At 43.3% G+C, this 23112-nt stretch overlaps 1 protein-coding gene across 2 annotated transcripts; it reads left to right on the forward strand.

The window, feature by feature from the left end:
• Positions 1-146: 146 nt before the first annotated feature.
• LOC129853237 (alpha/beta hydrolase domain-containing protein 17B) lies at positions 147-22846 on the forward strand. 2 transcript variants are annotated; one of them, XM_055919047.1, is made up of 4 exons: positions 147-576; positions 7079-7557; positions 18535-18714; positions 21898-22846. In XM_055919047.1, exons 2-4 carry the CDS (start codon positions 7091-7093, stop codon positions 22121-22123), a joined length of 873 nt encoding a protein of 290 aa, XP_055775022.1. In that variant the 5' UTR covers positions 147-576; positions 7079-7090; the 3' UTR covers positions 22124-22846. The 2 variants fall into 2 exon arrangements, with proteins under 2 accessions (XP_055775022.1, XP_055775023.1); XM_055919048.1 differs by having other exon boundaries at positions 7082-7557.
• The last annotated feature ends 266 nt before the right edge of the window (positions 22847-23112 follow it).

The following is a 23112-nucleotide window of genomic DNA, read 5'->3' on the forward strand; positions in this document are numbered from 1 at the left end:
ATAAAGCATTTCCCTTACCCCATTCCGCTAAAAAATAAAATAATTACGTCATTCTACACCGAAGAGGTAACGCCTTGAGCAATCTGATTGGCCTTTGTTAGAAAATAGTCGTTTCTAATTGGCTTTCTTATAAGCCAATTCAATCATACCGGCGTCACTACGGTTTCGATGTTTTTATGTTCCGTTTTCCGTAGAGAAGACAGTCTGCAAGCAACAGTGGTTAAGCTACAAGTATTGAACCTGTGACTGAAGTCAACATTATATAATATATTTGGTTTACTTACGTCTTGTGGAGGCATTTAAGTTAATATCCGGACCACATGGACAAGACTGAGTGTCAAATAGTTGTAGCTTGGTTTGGGTAGACAGTAGTCGTGTGTAAACGTCAAGAAGATTCATAGCTAACGTTACCCTGCTAACCAGAGTGGACGAAGGGAAGATAAGCTAAGGCATTTTCGAGTCAACCTGCCTGGTTAACGTTAGCTACTTGTACGTGTTATCTGTCTACGGCAGTTAGCTAGCTAAGTTACTCGCCAGAATCATCGAAATACTAACTACAATCCGCAGCATTACCAGGTATGTGTGTGATCCTCTTCGGGTAGCCTAGCTAGCTACTATCAAATATTTTCTATTGACTATTAGCTCATTAATAACGTCAATTATTGGCTGTTAGGAAGTACTTCTCTTTCGTTTAAGGGTGTGGCGTAAACATCTTTGATATTATGCATCTCAATCACGTCGCGTGAAGAAGAAGGAAGGAGTTCCCATAGGTCGTTTGGCGACCCGTTACTTCACTCAGAGCAACGATTACATCCGTAACACAACGACGTGTTTGCTGTACCTTTGCCGACCACTGTTTACTTTTCAGTCATCATAGGCTGGAAAAGGTGGCCCTACGATTTATTTTCTTTAACGTTAAAATATAATCGCAACGAATCATTTCTGGCAAGCACCCACGACTAGAAAGATTAATCAGGCGGTATATACCAATTAATTGTGTATTACAGCCTGATTAATCAGACTACTTGACAGGCGTTGATAAATCTCCAGTACCACCGTAAACTAACGTTGTAGCTAAATGTATCAGGATGTCTATAGTCAGGCCTTTTGGATAGTCTCTAAAACAAACCCTAGCTGATGTGTAACGTTATGGGGTCCCCTAGAATCTGAATTGCTTTTATAGATGTTGGCTGACTAGTCATGAAAAAGATGTGTGCGCTTCCATGGGGTAGAACTTAGCCTGTTGTGATTCTGGATGGCCAGATTGCTTGCAAGATTGACAAGACAAGTGAGTGCTAGGGGAGGTGCTGTGGGATTATTTAAAATACTCTTTCCCCTAGGAGAGAAAGTCCGTTTTGGCAGTGTGTAGAGCCTCCTTGACACAGAGAAGAGCAGTTTCGGTTGAGTCAACAGTCTTGAAGCCTGACTGGTTAGGGTCAAGAAGATTGTTCTGAGCGAGATAGCAAGAGAGTTTGTCAGAGACGGCATGCTTAAGTGTTTTGGAAATAAAATAAAGATGTAATACCGGTCTGTAGTTTTTGACATCAGAGGGGTTGAGTGTTGGTTTCTTGACGAGTGCCTCTGGCTATTTTGAAGTAAGAGGGGACACAGCCATTGGTTAGCAATGAGGAGTGGGAGAACGTCTCCAGACATGGTCTGGAGGAGGGGATGAGGTCGAGCTGGCAGGTTGTCGGGCGGCCGGACCTCACTAGTCGCAGGATTTCATCTGGAGCGAGACAGGGGAGAAAGAGGTCAAGGCGTAAGGTAGTTCTGTGTGAGCAGGACCAGTGGACTCAATAGGCCGAGTGAATGAGGAATGGCTTTCGCCAACCTTCTTTTCAAAGTAGTTGACAAAGTTGTCTGCAGAGGGAGTAGGGAGGGGATGGAGGATTAAGAAGGGAGGAGAAGGTGGAAAATAGTTTTCTAGGGTTGGAGGGGAAAACGTGGCATTTAGAGTGATAGAAAGTGGCTTTAGCAGCAGATACAGAGGAAGACAAGGTAGGGAGTGAAAGGATGATAGGTCCGCCGTGAGGTTAGTTTTCCTCCATTTTCTCTCAGCTCCTTGCAGCCCTGTTCTGTAAGCTTGCAATGAGTCACTTAGCCACGGAGCAGGCGGGGACAGTGCAAGTCATAGGATGAGGATAGTAGGGTCGAAAAGGTGGAATCGGGGAACAGGAGGGAGAAGGATTTAGCTGAAGAGAGAGATGGTAGGATAGGAGAGGGTAGTGGGAGCGTGGAAGAAACGATTGTGATGGCGCATGACAATCTGAGTGGCTAGGGTTGGAGAAGGAGACAGAAAAGGAAACAATTTAGTGAGCCATTATCAGGAAATGAGCTCAAGCTCATTATCTTCTTATGGCTGGGATCCCGTTAACGGGATCGATATGACAACAGCCAGTGAAAGTGCAGGGTGCCAAATTCAATTCATTTTAAAGATAAACTTGTTGTTAATCCCACCACAGTGTCAGATTTAAAAAAGGCTTTACGACGAAAGCACACCAATGATTATGTTAGGTCAGCACCTAGTCACAGAAAAACACAGCCATTTTTCCAGCCAAAGAGAGGAGTCACAAAAAGCAGAAATAGAGATAAAATTAATCACTAACCTTTGATGATCTTCATCAGATGACACTCATAGGACTTCATGTTACACAATACATGTATGTTTTGTTCGATAAAGTTCATATTTATATACAAAAATCTGAGTTTACATTGGCGCGTTACGTTCAGTAGTTCCAAAACATCCAGTGATTTTGCAGAGCCACATCAATTTACAGAAATAATCATACTAAACATTGATAAAAGATACAACTATTATGCATGGAATTATAGATACACTTCTCCTTAATGCAACCGCTGTGTCAGATAAAAAAAAAAAAAGCTTTACCGAAAAAGCACACCATACAGATATCCGCCATGTTGTGGAGTCAACAAAGTCAGAAATAGTATTATAAATATTCACTTACCTTTGATGATCTTCATCAGAATAAACTCCCAGGAATCCCAGTTCCACAATAAACGTTTGATTTGTTCGATAAAGTCCATCATTTATGTCCAATACCTCCTTTTTGTTCGCGCGTTTAGCCCAGTAATCCAAATTCATGCCGCTCGAGCAGACGAAAGTAAAAAAGTTCCGTTACAGTCCGTAGAAACATGTCAAACAATGTATAGAATCAATCTTTAGGATGTTTTTATCATAAATCTTCAATAATGTTTCAACCGGAGAATTCCTTTGTCTTCAAAATGCAATGGAACGCAAGCTAACTCTCTCACGTGGACCCGCCTGGTCAGCTCATGGCACTCTGCCAGACCCCTGACTCAAAGAGCCCTCATTCCCCCCTCCTTCACAGTAGAAGCACCAAACAAGGTTCTAAAGACTGTTGACATCTAGTGGAAGCCTTAGGAAGTGCAATATGACCCCATTCCCACTGTATATTTGATAGGTGATGAGTTGAAAAACTATAAACCTCAGATTTCCCACTTCCTGGTTGGATTTTTTCTCAGGTTTTTGCCTGCCATATGAGTTCTGTTATACTCACAGACATCATTCAAACCGTTTTAGAAACGTCATAGTGTTTTCTATCCAAATATACTAATAATATGCATATCTTAGCTTCTGGGACTGAGTAGCAGGCAGTTTACTCTGGGCACCTTATTAATCCAAGCTTCTCAATACTTCCCCCAGCCATAAGAAGTTTAAGGAACTCTCTTAGGGCACTTGGTGGGCGATAGATGACAACAATGTTAACCTCTAACGAGCCTCTACCCCGGATCCGGGAGCACCCCCCCCCCCCCCCCCCCCCCCCCCCCCCCCACACTGATTAGCATCGCTAGCATAGCGTCACAATTAAATAGTAGCATCTAAATATCATTAAATCACAAGTCCAAGACACCTAATGAAAGATACAGATCTTGTGAATAAAGCCACCATTTCAGATTTTTAAAATGTTTTACAGGGAAGACACAATATGTAAATCTATTAGCTAAACACGTTAGCAAAAATCACCATTTTTCTTTGTCCACCATTTTCTCTCATCACCAGTAGCTATCACCAATTCGGCTAAACTAAGATATTGATAGCCACTAACCAAGAAAAAACCTCATCAGATGACAGTCTGATAACATATTTATGGTATAGGATAGGTTTTGTTAGAAAAATGTGCATATTTCAGGTATAAATCATAGTTTGCCATTGCAGCCAGCATCACAAATCTCACCAAAGCTCCTAGAATTACTACAGAGAGCAACTTGTATTACCAATTTACTCATCATAAAACATTTCTTAAAAATACACAGCACATAGCAATGGACAGACACAGATCTTGTGAATTCAGACATTTCAGATTTTCTAAGTGTTTTACGGCGAAAACACAATAAATCGTTATATTAGCATACCACATACGCAAACGTTACCCGAGCACTGATTCTAGCCAAAGAGAGCGATATCATATCATCGCCAAAATATATTAATTTTTTCACTAACCTTCTCAGAATTCTTCAGATGACACTCCTGTAACATCATATTACAACATACATATACAGTTTGTTCGAAAATGTGCATATTTAGCCATAAAAAACTGTGGTTATACAATGAAAATAGTAGCAAAACAAGCCTGGAAATGTCGGTCGCCATCTTTGAGTGATCTAGTTTAATCAATAGCTAATCATATACTTGACAAAAAAATACAGGGTTGACAGGAATCGAAAGACAAATTAGTTCTTAATGCAATCGCTGAATTAAATTTTTTAAATTATCCTTACTTTTCAATACAGGTTGCGCCAAGCGAAGCTATACAAAACAAAATGGCGGCGTAAGCTTTAACATTTTTCGACAGAAACACGATTTATCATCATAAATTGTTCTTACTGTGAGCTGTTCTTCCATCAGAATCTTGGGCAAAGAATCCTTTCTTGGACCTAATCTTCTTTTGGTCGAAAGATGTCCACTTGTCCGTCGAAATGCCCACTAACGTACGACCGGGACCCCGAAATGTGCCCAGCGCGTCAAAGTGCACAACAAAGCAATGCCTCAAAATCGCACTAAAAGGACATAAATTGCAATACAACGGTTCAAATTAACTACCTTATGATGCTGTTAACACCTATAACGGGTAAAAACATGACCGGAGAAATATTACTGGCTACACTAATGCTTGGAAAAAGAGCAGGGCGGTGTCCACCGCGCGTCCGGCGCAGCTGGAAAAGAGTTCCTACCTACACGTTTTTTTGTTTTATAGTGGCTGTGATTGCGCAATCGATACCATTCAAAGCGTCATCACGTAAAGGCATCCAGGGGAAGACGTAAGCAGTGTCTGTATCCTCATAGCATTCACAGTGGCCTTTAAACTGACTCCAGATCAGGGGCCAAAATGTGTGAAATCTGACTCCATGTCAGGGAAATTGCTGTAGAATGAGTTCTGTTCCACTCAGAGGCAAAATTCCAACGGCTATAGAAACTAGAGAGTGTTTTCTATCCAATAATAGTAATAATATGCATATTGTACGAGCAAGAATTGAGTAGGAAGCCGTTTAATCTGTAATGCAAATTATGCTAATGAGAAAACAGCACCCCCTATAGTCGCAAGAAGTTAAGCTTGAGTTGAGAAAATAGAAAATCTCAGTTTTGGAGAAATGAGCAGCCCTGTGCCACCACCGCAATGACCAGATGCGCTCGGACTATGAGAGAAAACTAGCCAGATGAAGCGAGAGCAGCTGGAGTAGCAGTATTCTCTAGGGTGATCCATGTCTCCATCAGGACCAAAAAGTCTAGGGACTGAAGGGCAGCATAGGCTAAGATGAACTCTGCGTTCTTGACCACAGATAGGCACTTCCAAACGCTGCCGGGGATCAGGAATTCCACATGGGCTGTGTGCACAGGGTACACTAAATTAGAAGGGTTGCAGCCAAGGGGTGGGGAGCGTCTGTAAAGCCTACAGGGAGAGGAGCGAACTGGGATAGAAAACACACACATAGTTGCCAAAGCTACAAAAGAGCAAAATGGGATCTGAAAGTAACTAGGTAAGATACTCAAGTGAGAGTGGTGTGGAGCCTTCCTCTCTTTCCTTCCTCCAATAACTCAGCAGAACCGTCTTCGTTTCGGCGACGGTCTTAGTTTTGACGACGAGACACTTAGTTTTGACGATGTCACTGATTACCTAAACCACAACAGTCACAAATTGTCCTGCCCCTTAATCCTATTTGATGTGTCAACGATCAACAGAAAGTTCTGTGCAGTCATTCGTTCACACACCAAGTAGGCTACTGGGAATACAGGCAGCACTTCAAGTAGATGGCCCTAGCTAGCAAAAAGACAGTACTAGACAACAACAGATGAAGACAAAAAATTATACATATCACTCCTGGAGATATCAGGAGTCCTCAAGCTATAGAATGAAGCATTATATAGCAATGGACCGATTCTAGGATTGACACTTTGAGGCAGACAGAATAAATGCTCATCAGTGCTCTAGCTGTCGAATGATCTCGGGGTCAAGGGAGGCCATGCATGCAGAAGGGAATCGATAGTGTATGTAAAACCAGCTCAGGCCTAAGAGGAGTTCATGTGCATTTCCCACTTGCCCATATGTCTAACAGGGTGGGTAGAGAACTTTGAGAATCGCTCCACACCAGCCTAGTAACCTAAACACAGTAATGCTATTTTATAGCTTTTTCTCGAGCTCGAGTCACGAAGCACAAATCCATTTTTAGCCTCAACGTGTTTAGATAATACTCTATATCTGATAAGGGGTTTCTGTTTAAGCTGAAGTGAAGTCTGGTTATAGGCTTTAACGTATGTGCCTCAGTCTGTTGGTCTGTTTATGGGAGGCATGCATCAGTGGTCGAGACTGCCGTGAGTCGCAGCTGTGTGTCGGTGTGTGTCTGAGCATATTTTTCAAAATGTCTGTCAATAACTGTGGTGTGCTTGTGCACCGGGCTGGAAAGAGACCGTAAACCCTCTTTCATTTGTCCTCAGTCTTGGTGAGATCAAGCTAATGTAGGCTATTGAATGTGCCATGTCAATAATACCCTATTAGTAATAGTGAATGGTAATGTCTCCTCTCATTCCCCCTTCCCCCAGCAGTGTTTGAGGATGAACCACCTGTCCCTGAGTGAGCTTTGCTGCCTGTTCTGCTGCCCTCCATGCCCCAGCAAGATCACCTCCAAGCTGGCCTTCCTGCCCCCAGAGCCCACCTACACCCTCATGTGTGATGAGAGCGGTAGCCGCTGGACCCTGCACCTGTCTGAGCGCGCAGACTGGCAATACTCAGCGCGTGAGAAGGACGCCATCGAGTGCTTCATGACGCGCACTTCACGCGGCAACCGCATAGCGTGCATGTTTGTCCGCTGCTCACCCAACGCCCGCTTCACACTCCTCTTCTCACATGGCAACGCGGTGGACCTGGGCCAGATGAGCAGCTTCTACATCGGCCTGGGCTCACGCATCAACTGCAACGTCTTCTCCTACGACTACTCAGGCTACGGGGCCAGCTCGGGGAAACCCTCTGAGAAGAACCTGTACGCTGATGTGGACGCCGCCTGGCATGCACTCAGGACACGGTGAGTAAGGGGACGAGGGAGGAGGGCAGATGTGGTAGGTGATGGTGGAGGAGTGAGATGGCAAAGAAGTGGCTGTTTGTGACGTTGATGTGTCCTACCCAAGAGTTGCTGACTATCGTTCCACCTAAAGCTCGCACCATGGCTTAAATATTCTTGGTTGGAAAGCGAAGTGGAGAAAACATTTATTTTTCGTTACATTAAATGATGTGTTTGAAAATGTGTAGGCTAGATGCTTTCTCCTCAACCTTCTACCCGGCCGCCCCCAAGGCAATGGTTTTCTGTTCATCAGTTCCTCTCCCCATCCCTCTGGCCATCCCATCCATCCATTTATCAATTAATTGATCCCCATGTAACCTCTAGTCTCCAACACTCTCCTCTCTCTCCCTCCTATCTCGCTTCTCTCCTCCCTTTGTCCTCTATGACTTCCCCCTCTCCTGTTTTATTTTCTCTTGCTAGCTTTTACTGGCAGCTCTGCTCTAGGTCCCAGGTGGGGTCCCGTACACACACACACACACACACACACACACACACACACACACACACACACACACACACACACACACACACACACACAGAGCGCTTTCCTCTATGGATTCTACCCATCCCCTTCCCCTCTGTCCTGTCCTTCATTCTCAGCTGAGTCTTTTATGTGTGTGTCCGAGCGTATGTGAGATGTTTAGGCTACATATTGTTTATGCACAGTTTTTGGGGGAATAAAAGTGAATCCAGACTTATTTCCTGCATCTTGACAACAAATCAAAGGGACAAACAAACGAGTCAAAGAAAGGAAGGAACATCCAAATACACAAACAGGAAGAGGGTAACTAACACAGAGGTTACTTGGGCCCAAATTGCCAACTGTGATGACATTGACTAGAATAAGTGTTTCTCCATATAGTAGGCCCCCTCGCCCCCATGGGACAGGTCTGAGAGTAAAGTTAAACAGGAAACCATTACCGTACAGGGACTAGCCTACATACAGACAGACATACTGTAGCTGGGGCTGAGAAACATATATGCCTGCTACCATCTGTGTGGTTCTCCTGCAAATCTCACATCCGTTTGACTGTAGCCATTCTCTTCTGTTGCTGATCTCCCTCCTACACATATTACCTGTGTGTGTGTTGTGTGCCATTTTTCTCGTCTTAGCCTACTTGTTCCTTCTGCATACACATACACACACACAGGGGTGGGGATGAGGTTAGAGAGGGGTGGGGATGAGGTTAGAGAGGGGTGGGGATGAGGTTAGAGAGGGGTGGGGATGAGGTTAGAGAGGGGTGGGGATGAGGTTAGAGAGGGGTGGGGATGAGGTTAGAGAGGGGTGGGGATGAGGTTAGAGAGGGGTGGGGATGAGGTTAGAGAGGGATGGGGGTGGGGTTAGGTGGGGGTGGGGTTAGAGAGGGGTGGGGATGAGGTTAGAGAGGGGTGGGGGTGAGGTTAGAGAGGGGTGGGGGTGAGGTTAGAGAGGGGTGGGGGTGAGGTTAGAGAGGGGTGGGGGTGAGGTTAGAGAGGGGTGGGGGTGAGGTTAGAGAGGGGTGGGGGTGAGGTTAGAGAGGGGTGGGGGTGAGGTTAGAGAGGGGTGGGGATGAGGTTAGAGAGGGGTGGGGATGAGGTTAGAGAGGGGTGGGGATGAGGTTAGATTGGGGTGGGGGTGGGGTTAGAGAGAGATGGGGTTAGAGGGGGTTGGGGTGTGGTTAGAGAGGGGTGGGGGTGTGGTTAGAGAGGGGTGAGGATGAGGTTAGAGAGGGGTGAGGATGAGGTTAGAGAGGGGTGAGGATGAGGTTAGAGAGGGGTGAGGATGAGGTTAGAGAGGGGTGAGGATGAGGTTAGATAGGGGTGGGGATGAGGTTAGAGATAGGTGGGGATGAGGTTAGAGAGAGATGGGGTTAGAGAGGGGTGGGGATGAGGTTAGAGAGGGGTGGGGATGAGGTTAGAGAGGGGTGGGGATGAGGTTAGAGAGGGGTGGGGATGAGGTTAGAGAGGGGTGGGGGTGGGGTTAGAGAGAGATGGGGTTAGAGAGGGGTGGGGGTGTGGGTGTGGTTAGAGAGGGATGGGGGTGTGGTTAGTGAGGGATGGGGGTGTGGTTAGTGAGGGATGGGGGTGTGGTTAGAGAGGGGTGGGGGTGTGGTTAATGATGGGTGGGGATGAGGTTAGAGAGGTGTGAGGATGAGGTTAGAGAGAGATGGGGTTAGAGAGGGGTGGAGGTGTGGTTAGAGAGGGGTGGAGGTGTGGTTAGAGAGGGGTGGAGGTGTGGTTAGAGAGGGGTGGGGGTGAGGTTAGAGAGGGGTGGGGGTGGGGTTAGAGAGGGGTGGGGATGAGGTTAGAGAGAGGTGGGGATGAGGTTAGAGAGGGGTGGGGGTGGGGTTAGAGAGAGGTGGGGATGAGGTTAGAGAGGGGTGGGGATGAGGTTAGAGAGGGGTGGGGGTGGGGTTTGAGAGAGATGGAAGAGTAGGAGCAAAACATTAACATCTTCAGATAATTTCATTGGATTGTAAATTACACAATCATTTTATTGCTATGGTAGCCAATAGTTTTTGTTTCTTGGACACACTGACCTGATTTCTCTCCTCCTCTCTTTCTCCCTTCGTCCTCTATCACCTCCCCCTCTTGCCTGCTTTGGAAATCTGATTCTAATGCTGCACACTGATTTCTGTTTGAAGCAGCTACTGTCTCTGTTACCAATGAATGGATATCGGGTGACAATTCCATTGACTGATTTTCAACACATAGGGTGAAAGAGGTCATCTCAAACTTCTCTGGACACCATTCTCATGATGTGTCATTTTCACAATGTAAGAAATCAACATTTGAAGCATATTTCTTGGACAATTGTTTTTTTAGATGACAGTGTATGAGAACTCATTGTGAAAAAATGTGACTTTCATTTTCTCTGCTGTAAAACAGTATATTGGCAGATATAACTGTCGGTAGGTTTTGTCCCCCAAAAATCGGAATCTGTATCGGACCCAAAAAACGCATATTGGTCGTGCTCTACCTTTGTGTGTGTGTGTGTTAGAGGTCGACCGATTATGATTTTTCAACACCGATACCGATTATTGGAGGACCAAAAAAAGCCGATACCGATTAATAATATAATAAATAAAATAATAATGTTTTTTTTAATTTGTAATATTAACAATTACAACAATACTTATTGAACACTTATTTTAACTTTATATAATACATCAATAAAATCAATTTAGTCTCAAATAAAATGAAACATGTTCAATTTGGTTTAAATAGTGCAAAAGCAAAGTGTTGGAAAAGAAAGTAAAAGTGCAATATGTGCCATGTAAAAAAGCTAACGTTTAAGTTCCTTGCTCAGAACATGAGAACATATGAAAACTGGTGGTTCCTTTTAACAGGAGTCTTTAATATTCCCAGGTAAGAAGTTTTAGGTTGTAGTTATTATAGGAATTATAGGACAATTTCTCTCTATACGATTTGTATTTCATATACCGTTTGACTATTGGATGTTCTTATAGGCACTTTAGTATTGCCAGTGTAACAGTATAGCTTCCGTCCCTGTCCTCGCCCCTACCTGGGCTCGAACCAGGAACACATCGACAACAGCCACCCTCGAAGCAGCGTTACCCATCGCTCCACAAAAGCCGCGGCCCTTGCAGAGCAAGGGGAACAACCACTCCAAGTCTCAGAGCGAGTGACGTTTGAAACGCTATTAGCGCGCACCCCGCTAACTAGCTAGCCATTTCACATCGGTTACACCAGCCTAATCTCAGGAGTTGATAGGCTTGAAGTCATAAACAGCTCAATGCTTGAAGCACAGCGACGAGCTGCTGGCAAAATGCACGAAAGTGCTGTTTGAATGAATGCTTACGAGCCTGCTGGTGCCTACCATCGCTCAGTCAGACTGCTCTATCAAATCATAGACTTAATTATAACATAATAACACACAGAAATACAAGCCTTAGGTCATTAATATGGTTGAATCTGGAAACTATCATCTCAAACAAGACGTTTATTCTTTCAGTGAAATACGGAACCGTTCCGTATTTTATCTAATGGATGTCATCCATAAGTCTAAATATTCCTGTTACATTGCACAACCTTCAATGTTATGTCATAATTACGTAAAATTCTGGAAAATTAGGCGGCCCAAACTGTTGCATATACCCTGACTCTGCAGGCAATGAACGCAAGAGAAGTGACACAATTTCACCTGGTTAATATTGCCTGCTAACCTGGATTTCTTTTAGCAAAATATGCAGGTTTAAAAATATATACTTCTGTGTATTGATGTTAAGAAAGGCATTGATGTTTATGATTAGGTACAGTCGTGCAACGATTGTGCTTTTTTCGCAAATGCGATTTTGTTAAATCATCCCCCGTTTGGCGAAGTTGGCTGTCTTTGTTAGGAAGAAATAGTCTTCACAGAGTTCGCAACGAGCTAGATTAGCAGGCAATATTAACTAAATATGCAGGTTTAAAAATATATACTTGTGTATTGATTTTATGAAAGGCATTGATGATATTTATGATTTAGGTACACATTGGAGCAAGACAGTCCTTTTTCGCGAAATACGCACCGCATTGATTATATGCAACGGAGGACACGCTAGATAAACTAGTAATATCATCAACCATGTGTAGTTAACTAGTGATTATGATTGATTGATTGTTTTTTATAAGATAAGTTTAATGCTAGCTAGCAACTTACCTTGGCTTACTGCATTCGCGTAACAGGCAGTCTCCTCGTGGAGTTCAATGTAATCAGGTGGTTAGAGCGTTGGACTAGTTAACTGTAAGGTTGCAAGATTGAATCCCCGAGCTGACAAGGTAAAAATCTGTCATTCTGCCCCTGAACAAGGCAGTTAACCCACCGTTCCTAGGCCGTCATTGTAAATAAAAATGTGTTCTTAACTGACTTGCCTAGTTAAATAAAGGATAAATAAAGGTGTAAAAAAAAACTTTAAAAAACGGCCAACTCAGTGTCTAAAAATACAGATTTCCGATTATGAAAACTCGAAATCGCTCCTAATTAATTACGATTAATCGGTCGACCTCTAGTGTGTGTGTGTCCTCTTTTTAAAAATAAATACAACATATGGGGGTTTTCTCATGGGCCAACATATAGGCCAGATACCTATTAACTAACTGAGGAAGGTTTCAAGTTAATGTCACATGCACAAGTAAATGCCTTTCTTTCAAACCCAACAATGCAAAAATCAACAACAATATAATACTAGAAAAAACAGGAGAAATATGAAGACCCCAACAACTTACTATTGGAATGGGAATATGATTGCATAGTTGTTCCATAATGTGATGTGGTTAATTCAGTTGGCCTGAATGACACATACAGAAACTAGCCCTAGATATTGAAATGATAATGGACTCTCAGTTCTTGCATTCATAGATTCATTTTATGTAGGTTACCTTTTTTGAGAATAGTTACATTTCAACAAGCACCATCCCTCAGCTTTTAACCCAGTGGCGGAACTGCTTTAGACTGAAAAACAAATTAAGGATTGTTATTAACTGTGGCTTTGGGTGGGTTGTCTGGATTTGCATGGCTGCACTACCATTTTAGCTATTAATGGTGTTTTGTGTGCAAATTTTCTGCTCACATTGAATTCTGCAGTGTAGCTACATAGATACAGATACAATATTCAGGAGGCCAATATTGAACACAACATCACAATATGGCTTATGGCTTCAGACAGTAATGTGACACTGATCAGCAGAGCTTTCTCTCTGTCAGAGTGTTAAACTGCACATCAGTGAGGAGTAGAGTCATTGCCTGTTTCCATGCATGAAGGCTACAATAGTTTGGATGTCTGTGGGACAGACTCTTTGCATTGCAAATTCCATAACAAATCTCTAAGTATGAAGAATGAAGCAATATCAACAGTTACACTACTCCCATCCCATCTACCAGCGTCGGCTCCCATTGGTCAGAACCAGAGGGGAGAACCGTGAGACGGCACAACATGGGTGGTGGGGTTTGTAGTCCATGTTGATTGACAATAGCCTAATTTCCACTATCAGGTGAGACGAGGCTGTGCTACTTTTAATTTGGCCCAAGGCTTAGTATAGCCCAGCTCTGTGCCCGATTCGGGTGCTTCCAACCCTGCACCTTTTCAACTGGCCAGGGCTTGTTGTCTCCAACGTCACATAGTATTCCACCCCAAATCTATGTCAGGTTCTGCCCCACTTTGTCACCCATCCACTGGTAATCCAAAGATCAATGTCATTTCTGTCCCATAATTGCCAAACTGACTGACACCCTCAAAATAGAAGCTGACCCTAATGGCAGATCCAAGATCAATCCACCCTTCCCAGAAGTCTTATTTGTAACCATAAAGAGGGCAAAAAGACACAGACCTCAGATCAGCGCAATGGGAAAATTCTACCTCAGCCATGCCACTGCCAGACCCAATTATCAACGCAGCATGTGATCTTATTCTCCATTCTACAGGGAGCCCTGGCCTCCTTTATTTAACAGTCAAATGGTTCATCTTGGTGCTGTGTTTCACTGCCCCGTGTTTGACTTGAATTCCAGAGACATGTCTCTCAATGGGGCGGCGCACAATTGGCCCAGCTTCGTCCGAGTTAGGGGAGTGTTTGGCCGGCAGGGATGTCCTTGTCCCATCGCGTTGTAGCAACTGCTGTGGCGGGCCGGGCGCATGCACGCTGACACAGTCGGCAGGTGTACGGTGTTTCCTCCGACACATTGGTGTGGCTGGCTTCTGGGTTAAGTGGGCATTGTGTCAAGAAGCAGTGTGGCTTGGTTGGGTTGTGTTTCGGAGGACGCACGGCTCTCGACCTTCGACTACGGGAGTTGCAGCAATGAGACAAGACTGTGGCTACCGATTGGATATCACAAAATTGGAGACAAAGGGCGAAAAGTTTGAAAAAATATATAAAAAGAGTGGGGAAACCCATACATCTTTTTTGACACAGGTATGATAGACTTGACTCACTACATGACTGTGTTTTGCCTGTGGTTGACTACAGGTCATAGTCTATATGAGATGTGTTTGGCTTGTGCGAAAGGAAGCTGTGGGCCTACTGACTTTGAACATGAATTATTTATCCTATCTAAAAGCTCTCTCTCAATGTCTCCCCTTTAGCATCCTGCCGCTGTCTCTTTCATGTGAGTGTGTTTCTCTTGCAAGTTAAATGAGGGCTGGAGATGGGGCTGTGGCGGTCATGAAATGTTGTCAGCTGGTTATTGTCATGCAAAAGTCTGCCGGTATCATGGTAATTTACACTTAATTATCATAAACCCGTTTAGCATCTCCAGGCCTGCATGCATACATCTCCAGGCCATCTCCAGGCCTGCATGCATACAAGCCATTGATGCGCGCCTTTGGAACGTCTACATTTTAAAAAGTCTAATATACACAATCATAATAAATCCATGATTTATTTTAGCCAGGTCTAAAGAAATCCCTATTTAATCAGCTCATATATAGGCCCATGCTAATGCGTAAGCTCTAATATGCATTTGGTGTTTTGAATTAGTCATCACCTTAGAAAGAACTGTCCATTTTAGTTGTTAGGCTTTGAAACATGTTTTTCACTCCGTTTCAACCTGTTGTTGAACTTGTTCTTCAAATTGACCAATTACTTTGAGGTGAGTTTTAAAGCAAGATACTGTTTTAATGATAAGTGTTTGTGAGCTTAGGTTGCATTTGCGTTTATGTCAGAGAGGAAAATGGTTTGTGTTTGCACGCGCTCGTGTTCCTATGTTCTGGTGCAGGGGGAGGTCCTGTCTTACCTGCGTGTTCAGGTGACTCAATCATGAGTCAGCAGGTGTGTCCCACACCGTCAGCAGACACACTTTATTGGTACATGCAGTACTGTACAAAAGTTTTGGGCAGGTGTGAAAAAATGCTGTAAAGTAAGAATGCTTTCAAAAATAGACATGTTAATAGATTATATTTATCAATGAACTAAATGCATAATTGGGGTGACCACCCTTTGCCTTCAAAACAACATCAATTCTTGTAGGTACACTTGACCAAAGTCAGGGATTTTGTTGGCACATAGTCAGGTGTATGATTGGCATAATTGTTTAAACAGGTGCTAATGGTCATCAATTCAATATGTAGGTTGAAATGCAATCATTAACTGAAACAGAGGAACAGGGGGAATAAAACTGGGTGAGGAACAGCCAAACTCAGCTAACCAGGTGAGGTTGCTGAAGACCGTTTACTGTCAAGTCATACACCCTGACAAGACTGAGCACAGCAACAAGACACAAGGTAGTTATACTGCATCAGCAAGGTCTCTCCCAGGCAGAAATGTCAAGGGGTTTCCAGATGTGCTGTCCAAGCTCTTTTGAAGAAGCACAAAGAAACGGGCAACTTTGAGGAACGTAGACGCATTGGTCGGCCAAGGAAACTTACTGCAGCAGATGAAAGACACATCATGTTTACTTCCCTTCGCAATCGGAAGATGTCCAGCAGTGCCATCAGCTCAGAATTGGCAGAAAACAGTGGGACCCTGGTACACCCATCTACTGTCCGGAGAAGTCTGGTAAGAAGCGGCCGTCATGGAAGACTTGCGGACAAAAAGCCATACCTTCGACATGGAAAGCGACTCAACTATGCACGAAAACACAGGAACTGGGTTGCAGAAAAATGGCACCTGCTTTGGACTGAAGAGTCAAAATGTGAAAGAGTTGTCTGTAGCAGAAGGCAGTTTGTTCTCTGAAGGGCTGGAGATGGGTACACGAATGAGTGTCTGCAGGCAACAGTGAAGCATGTTGGAGGTTCCTTACAAGTTTGGGGCTGCATTTCTGCAAATGGAGTTGGGGATTTGGTCAGAATGAATGGTCTCTTCAATGCTGAGAAGTACAGGCAGATACTTATCCATCATACAATACCATCAAGGAGGCATCTGATTGGCCCCACATTTATTCTGCAGCATGACAACAACCCCAAACATACAGCGAAAGTCATTAAGAACTATCTTCAGTGAAAAGAAGAACAAGGAGTCCTGGAAGTGATGGTACGGCCCCCACAGAGCCCTGATCTCAACATCGAGTCTGTCTGGGATTACATGAAGAGAGAGAAGCACCTGAGGCTGCCTAAATCCACAGGAGAACTGTGGTTAGTTCTCCAGGATGTTTGGGCCACCCTACCTGCCGAGTTCCTTCAAACTGTGTGCAAGTGTACCTAGTACCTATTGATGCTGTTTTGAAGGCAACGGGTGGTCACACCCAATATTGTTTTGATGTATATTTTTCTGTTCAATCACTTTGCATTTTGTTAATTGATAAATACACTATTAACATGTATATTTTAGGAAGCATTCTTGCTTTACAGCATTTTTACACACAAACACACACATAGAGAGAGAGCACACTATTTGTGGAACTAAAAGGGTTGGGTTTTGTCAGTGGGAACCTGCTGTGAGGGATGTCCACTCAAATAGAATAGTGCTGTTTCATTTTCTTTTCACTTGGACGTGTTCCAGCAGTCAATCCTTCCAAGTCTAATATTGACTGGTAGCCTAGTAACAGATTTCCAATGAGGTTTCAGACAGATACCCACTGCAGCCTCTGCCCCAGGAAGTGAAAACAAACTTCCTGATCAATCATATTATTGATTGGAGACAAAAGGAAGATCCCTTCAGCATACACACACACACACACACACACACACACACACACACACACACACACACACACACACACACACACACACACACACACACACACACACACACACACACACACACACACAGTAGTGCCCATGGCAGCCAACACAGTAGTTCTGGTATGGGTCGTATTGAGTGTAACTCCATTTTCAGTTCCGACTGACATGACTGAGGGCAGGAGAGAGAGCAGTGATTAACGTGCTATTAACGTACGTAGCAGCAGGTCCTCTTCAGTTGAAAATATGACCCATAGAACACGAGACCCAATTATCTTATAGCCTAGCTGCTTCCCCCTTCTTAACCTCTACTGTCAGTGGTGCTGTTCTTCCCTTATTTCTTCCCTTTCATTTGCTCTTGCTCTCTCCCTCGCTCTCTCTGCGTTATAGATTGGATTGGTCTCAGGGAATAAATTGATGATTGGGTAGTGGAGAGCTTGTATAACCATGGAGCGTGCTCAGTGAGGTAAAATGAGTTCATGCTGAAATTGGCCCTAAGTTGGCCTGGCAACACACACACACACAAAGTCACTTACATTCACCTGATCCACTAGTGTTACAGTCCCTGGCTGTACTTTATATCATATGTTTTACATGAACTGTTATAAACATTACACACAGTGTGTTTTGACATATGTTAGGTTTTGGCCAGCCTGCTATAGCCTGGCTAGCCTGTTTGAGGTAATGCTGCTGCTCAGAACAGTTGCTGGCAAAGAAGAGGCTGAATTTAAAATTCCTCACCCACATTTGAGAATTCTAGTTCTTAATATAGTCTAGTTCCTATGGGCCCTGTGCGCCTACTTAGTCCACTCTGTCATCAGAAGGTTTTGACCACTTGGGACCTCCTGTGAGCCTCCACGCATCATATGTCTGTGCTGTCACTCTCCAACCAGTTGGATGACCTACCCTTGTGTCAGTGTTGTACAGGCTGGGCTAGGTAGAACTGGTGTTGTTTGTGTGATAAGTCCTGAAGCGGTTTATAGCCGGGAAAGTCAGCTGACTGGCTGTGTTGGTCACATTTTCCATAATAATAATGCCTTTCTCGCTCTCCTCTCCTCTCTTTTTCTATCTGTATCTTCTGCTTGTCCCACCACACCCCTTATTGACACGTCAATGCTCCCACACCGACTGATCCTAGACTTAAGCTCCCTCCTGACTACTGCACTTCTGACCTGAGTGGGGTGATGGAATCTTGTTAATAGCGACCGACTGACTGACTGACAAACTATGTCATCATTATTCTCTTGGTCTACATCATCATCGACATCCTACCTTGTCATCGTCCTTATTCAGAGAATCAGGTAATTGATGCTGTGTAGCTGATGATAATGTTCTGTGTCTCTGCCCCCAGGTATGGTATTAGGCCAGAGACTGTGATCGTGTATGGTCAGAGTATCGGTACGGTCCCTTCCGTGGACCTGGCGGCACGCTACGAGAGCGCCGCGGTCGTCCTGCACTCCCCTCTCACCTCTGGCATGAGAGTGGCCTTCCCAGACACCAAGAAAACCTACTGCTTTGACGCCTTCCCCAAGTGAGTGACACACACACACACACACAGAGCATAACTTCTCTGCGCTACGGATCCCTTTTGCGGGATCATTTTCCTAAACAACCACTGAATTGCAGGGCGCAAAATATTACTAAAAATATTTATAATCATGCAATCACAAGTGAAATATACCAAAACACAGCTTAGCTTGTTGTTAATCCACCTATCGTGTCAGATTTTGAAAATATGCTTTGCAGCGAAAGCAATCCAAGCTTTTGTGAGTGTATCAATCAATGCTACAACAGCTAGCCCCAAATTAGCATGGTCACGAAAGTCAGAAAAGCAATAAAATTAATCGCTTACCTTTGATAATCTTCGGACGTTTGCCATTTGGGTTGCGCGTTATGTTCAGAAAACCAAAGCCTCGTTCCGTTCGACAAAAATTCCAAAAAGTATCCGTAATGTTCGTAGAAACATGTCAAATGTTTTTTATAAATCAATCCTCAGGTTGTTTTTAACAAACATAATCGATAATATTTCAACCGGACCGTAACCTATTCAATAAGAGAGAAAAAGAAAATGGAGAGCTACCCCTCTTGCGCGCAGGAACTAATCAGAGGACACCTGACTACTTTTGAAAAATCTCGCTCATTTTTCAAAATAAAAGCCTGAAACTATGTCTAAAGCCTGGTCACAGCCTGAGGAAGCCATTGGAAAATGAATCTGGTTGATACCCCTTTAAATGGAAGAAAGACGGGCCAGGAAACACAGATCTTTTTATTTTTTTTAATCACTTCCGGGTTAGATTTTCTCAGGTTTTTGCCTGCAGAATCAGTTTTGTTATACTCACAGACAATATTTTGACAGTTTTGGAAACTTTGGAGTGTTTTCTATCCTAATCTGTAAATTATATGCATATTCTACGATCTGGACCTGAGAAATAGTAAGTTTACCTTGGGAACGTTATTTAAAAAAAAAAATAATAATAATCTGACCCCTAGCATCAAGAGGATAAAGCAGTCATGTTTGAGTCACTCTGAACTCAAATGCTTCATCTGGTGGTCCTTGGTTGCTGCCAGGTTATGGAGAATTGTAGGACTGTGACTGTCATGGAATTTTGGATGACGCTTATTGGTCAGCCAAATGACCATAGTCACCATTATAACCGTTCAAATAACCTTTGGGAAAGTGCGTATTTAAAAAACAAAGACACATTTTCTTATCTCCTCCAGTCCTGACTGCATGTCCTGCCATAGAAATAGGATGAATAGAACAGGTGTCCCCGTTCAAGTCAATGACAGCATAATGGGTGGACTGGTGGCCATTGCGAGTGTACCCATAGAGCAAAGCAGGAAGTATACTCATCAATATGTGCTGTGGTTTGTTGATTCAACTCAATTGACATTACCGTAATTTCCGGACTATAAGCCGCTACTTTTTTCCCACGCTATGAACCTCGCGGTTTATACAATGACGCGGCTAATTTATGTTTTTTTTTTTCCCACAAGATTCATGCCGCCCAAAAACTGAGCACCGTCACATAATGTGACGTAAATCGAGCGAGCTCAAACTTGCCATCATTCTGATTAGGGTAGTCATTTTGTCACCCTCATCATGGCAAAGACACGGAGAAATGCATATGATGCAGCTTTCAAGTTGAAGGCGATCGATCTGGCTGTTGGAAAAGGAAATAGAGCTGCTGCACGGGAGCTTGGCCTTAATGAGTCGATGATAAGACGTTGGAGCTGTGCAGATCCGACTGAAAGCCAAAACAATCGCCACCGCAATGAAGTTTGACTTTCTTGGTAGGCTACTGTTTACTGCTATTTATTTTTTATTTTTGTTACAAGCCGTGTTTCGTTTAAAGGCTGTGTAAAGTTCATTTGTTTCAATGTACCGGTAGACACTTGCGGCTTATAGACGTGTGCGGTTTATTTATGTACAAAATACATATTGGTAAAAAATTCAGTGGGTAGGGCTTATATTCAGGTGCGCTTAATAGTCCAGCAATTACTGTACACAAAATACATTTCATTGCATGACCCACTCTACGGGATCAGTGTCCCCCCCACGGGACGGTTGAGCTAACGTAGGCTAATGTGATTAGCATAAGGTTGTAATAACAAGAACATTTCCCAGGACATCTGATATGGGGCGGCAGGGTAGCCTAGTGGTTAGAGCGTTGGGCTAGTAACCGAAAGGTTGCAAGTTCAAATCCCCGAGCTGACAAGGTACAAATCTGTCGTTCTGCCCCTGAACAAGGCAGTTAACCCACTGTTCCTAGGCCGTCATTGAAAATAAGAGTTTGTTCTTAACTGACTTGCCTAGTTTAAAAAAATAAAAAAAAAAGTAAAATGTAAGTCGCTCTGGATAAGAGCGTCTGCTAAATGACTTAAATGTAAATGTAAATATGGGCAGAAAGATTAACAAGAATTTAAGCTAACTGCACTGTCCAATTTTCAGTAGCTATTACAGTGAAAGAATACTGTGCTATTGTTTGAGGAGAGTGCACAGTTATGAACTTGAAATTGTATTAATAAACCAATTGGGCACATTTGGGCAGTCTTGATACAACATTTTGAACAGAAATGGAATGGTTTATTGAATCAGTCTAAAAGTTTGCACACACCATGCCATCTAGTGACCAAAATCTAAATTGCGCCTAACCTGGAATAGTACATTATGGCCTTTCTCTTGCATTTCAAAGATGATGTATTATATTTTACCAGATATAATGCGTTATATTCTCGTACATTAATTTCATATTTCCCAAACCTCAAAGTGTTTCCTTTCAATTGGTATCAAGAATATGCATATCCTTGCCAGGGCCTGAGCAGTTAGATTTGGGTATGTCTTTAGGCGAAAATTGGGAAAAAAGGGGTTTTAAGAGGTTTTAATATAATTTGAATGAACATTCTACATTACCATGGAAATTATTGTTTCACAATCCCAGGCAGCCATCACGAGTGTACCCATAAAACATTTTTTTTTTTTTTTAATGGTTATTTTATTTTCCGTAATTGTGCCAGCTGTAGAGAATTGCGCTGTTGACAAGTCTAAAAGGGTAAACTGCCTGCTGTTGAAATTACAACATTGAGTTATTTTCAATCCTATTCCTGTCATCTGTTTATCATTGCTTGGAAATTATACTTGCCTAACAGTTCCCTTCCTCTGTTCTTTCCCTTGTGTGTGGTGCGTCTGCCCATCTAAACTCGCCTCCCAAAGTATTGACAAGATCTCCAAGGTGACTTCTCCAGTGCTGGTGATTCACGGGACAGAGGACGAGGTGATCGACTTTTCCCACGGCCTGGCGCTGTACGAGCGCTGCCAGAGGCCCGTGGAGCCCCTGTGGGTGGAGGGCGCTGGCCACAACGATGTGGAGCTCTACGGACAGTACCTGGAGCGCTTGAAACAGTTTGTGGCCCACGAGCTCGTCAACTTGTCTACTTGACTTCACCCCTCAATCACACACCTGCTGCAACTGTGAACTTCTGAAATACCCACCCTTTTGTTTTTTCTTTTTTTTTTCTTTTATAATTTGGAATTGCACTGTGTGTGTATGTGTTGGGGGACGATGGACAGATATGTGCTCAAGAGGATTGTGTGTTTTGTGCATAGAAGAGCAGTGGATTTTGTGTGTGTGTGTGTCACACATTTTCTGCCTTTCAGAAGAATGCGGTCCTGGTCCATTGTAAGGATTTTTGAGTATATATGAGAGGTTTGTGTGGAGCAGCCATGCTGGATGGAAGACTGGACCGCAACTCAACCCAGTCCATCTTGACTAAGGAGCCAAGTCTGATTCAATGTAGTCAACGTGGATATTTTGTTATTGTGTATTTGTTTCTATTTTAAATATATAAAGTTTGCATGTATCACGTGACAGAACTGTACGAGACAAGTCTGACATTTAAGATGGCAGTGCCAGTGTTGCCAAAAGTTGCGAATATTGAAGAAAATGGCATGCAACTATATTGTACGTACAACATCCTAGAAATAGCTCCAAAGTTGTATAAGCTGTACAAAGTTTTTTGTTATTACCATGTTGTTTTTCATGTATTATCCATCGTAGTATGAAGAACAATGTTTTTTTCAGACCAGTGACATGCTGGATAGTTCCAATTAAAGATGTATAATGTACATGTAACGTTAATAATAAAGCTTATTTACCAATTCAGAGGAATAGTATTTCTAGATATTTCTTTTGTATACAAACTGCCTGTACACCTGGTAGCTCTTAATCAAGCTATGTCATGAAGAGTCATGCCACTGATGCCGTAAGAAAGCATTGAAAAACAGTATAAGTCATTAATGATTGATCGGGAAATGTTTTGATGACAGTTCTACAGAGGACACAACTGAACGATTTCATCTTTTTGCACACTTTTTGCTTTTGTCTTAACTCATATGATATCTGACGGACTGCCTGGTATTTTGGAGCCT

Source organism: Salvelinus fontinalis, chromosome 4 (genome assembly GCF_029448725.1).
Source record: "Salvelinus fontinalis isolate EN_2023a chromosome 4, ASM2944872v1, whole genome shotgun sequence".
NCBI lineage: Eukaryota > Metazoa > Chordata > Actinopteri > Salmoniformes > Salmonidae > Salvelinus > Salvelinus fontinalis.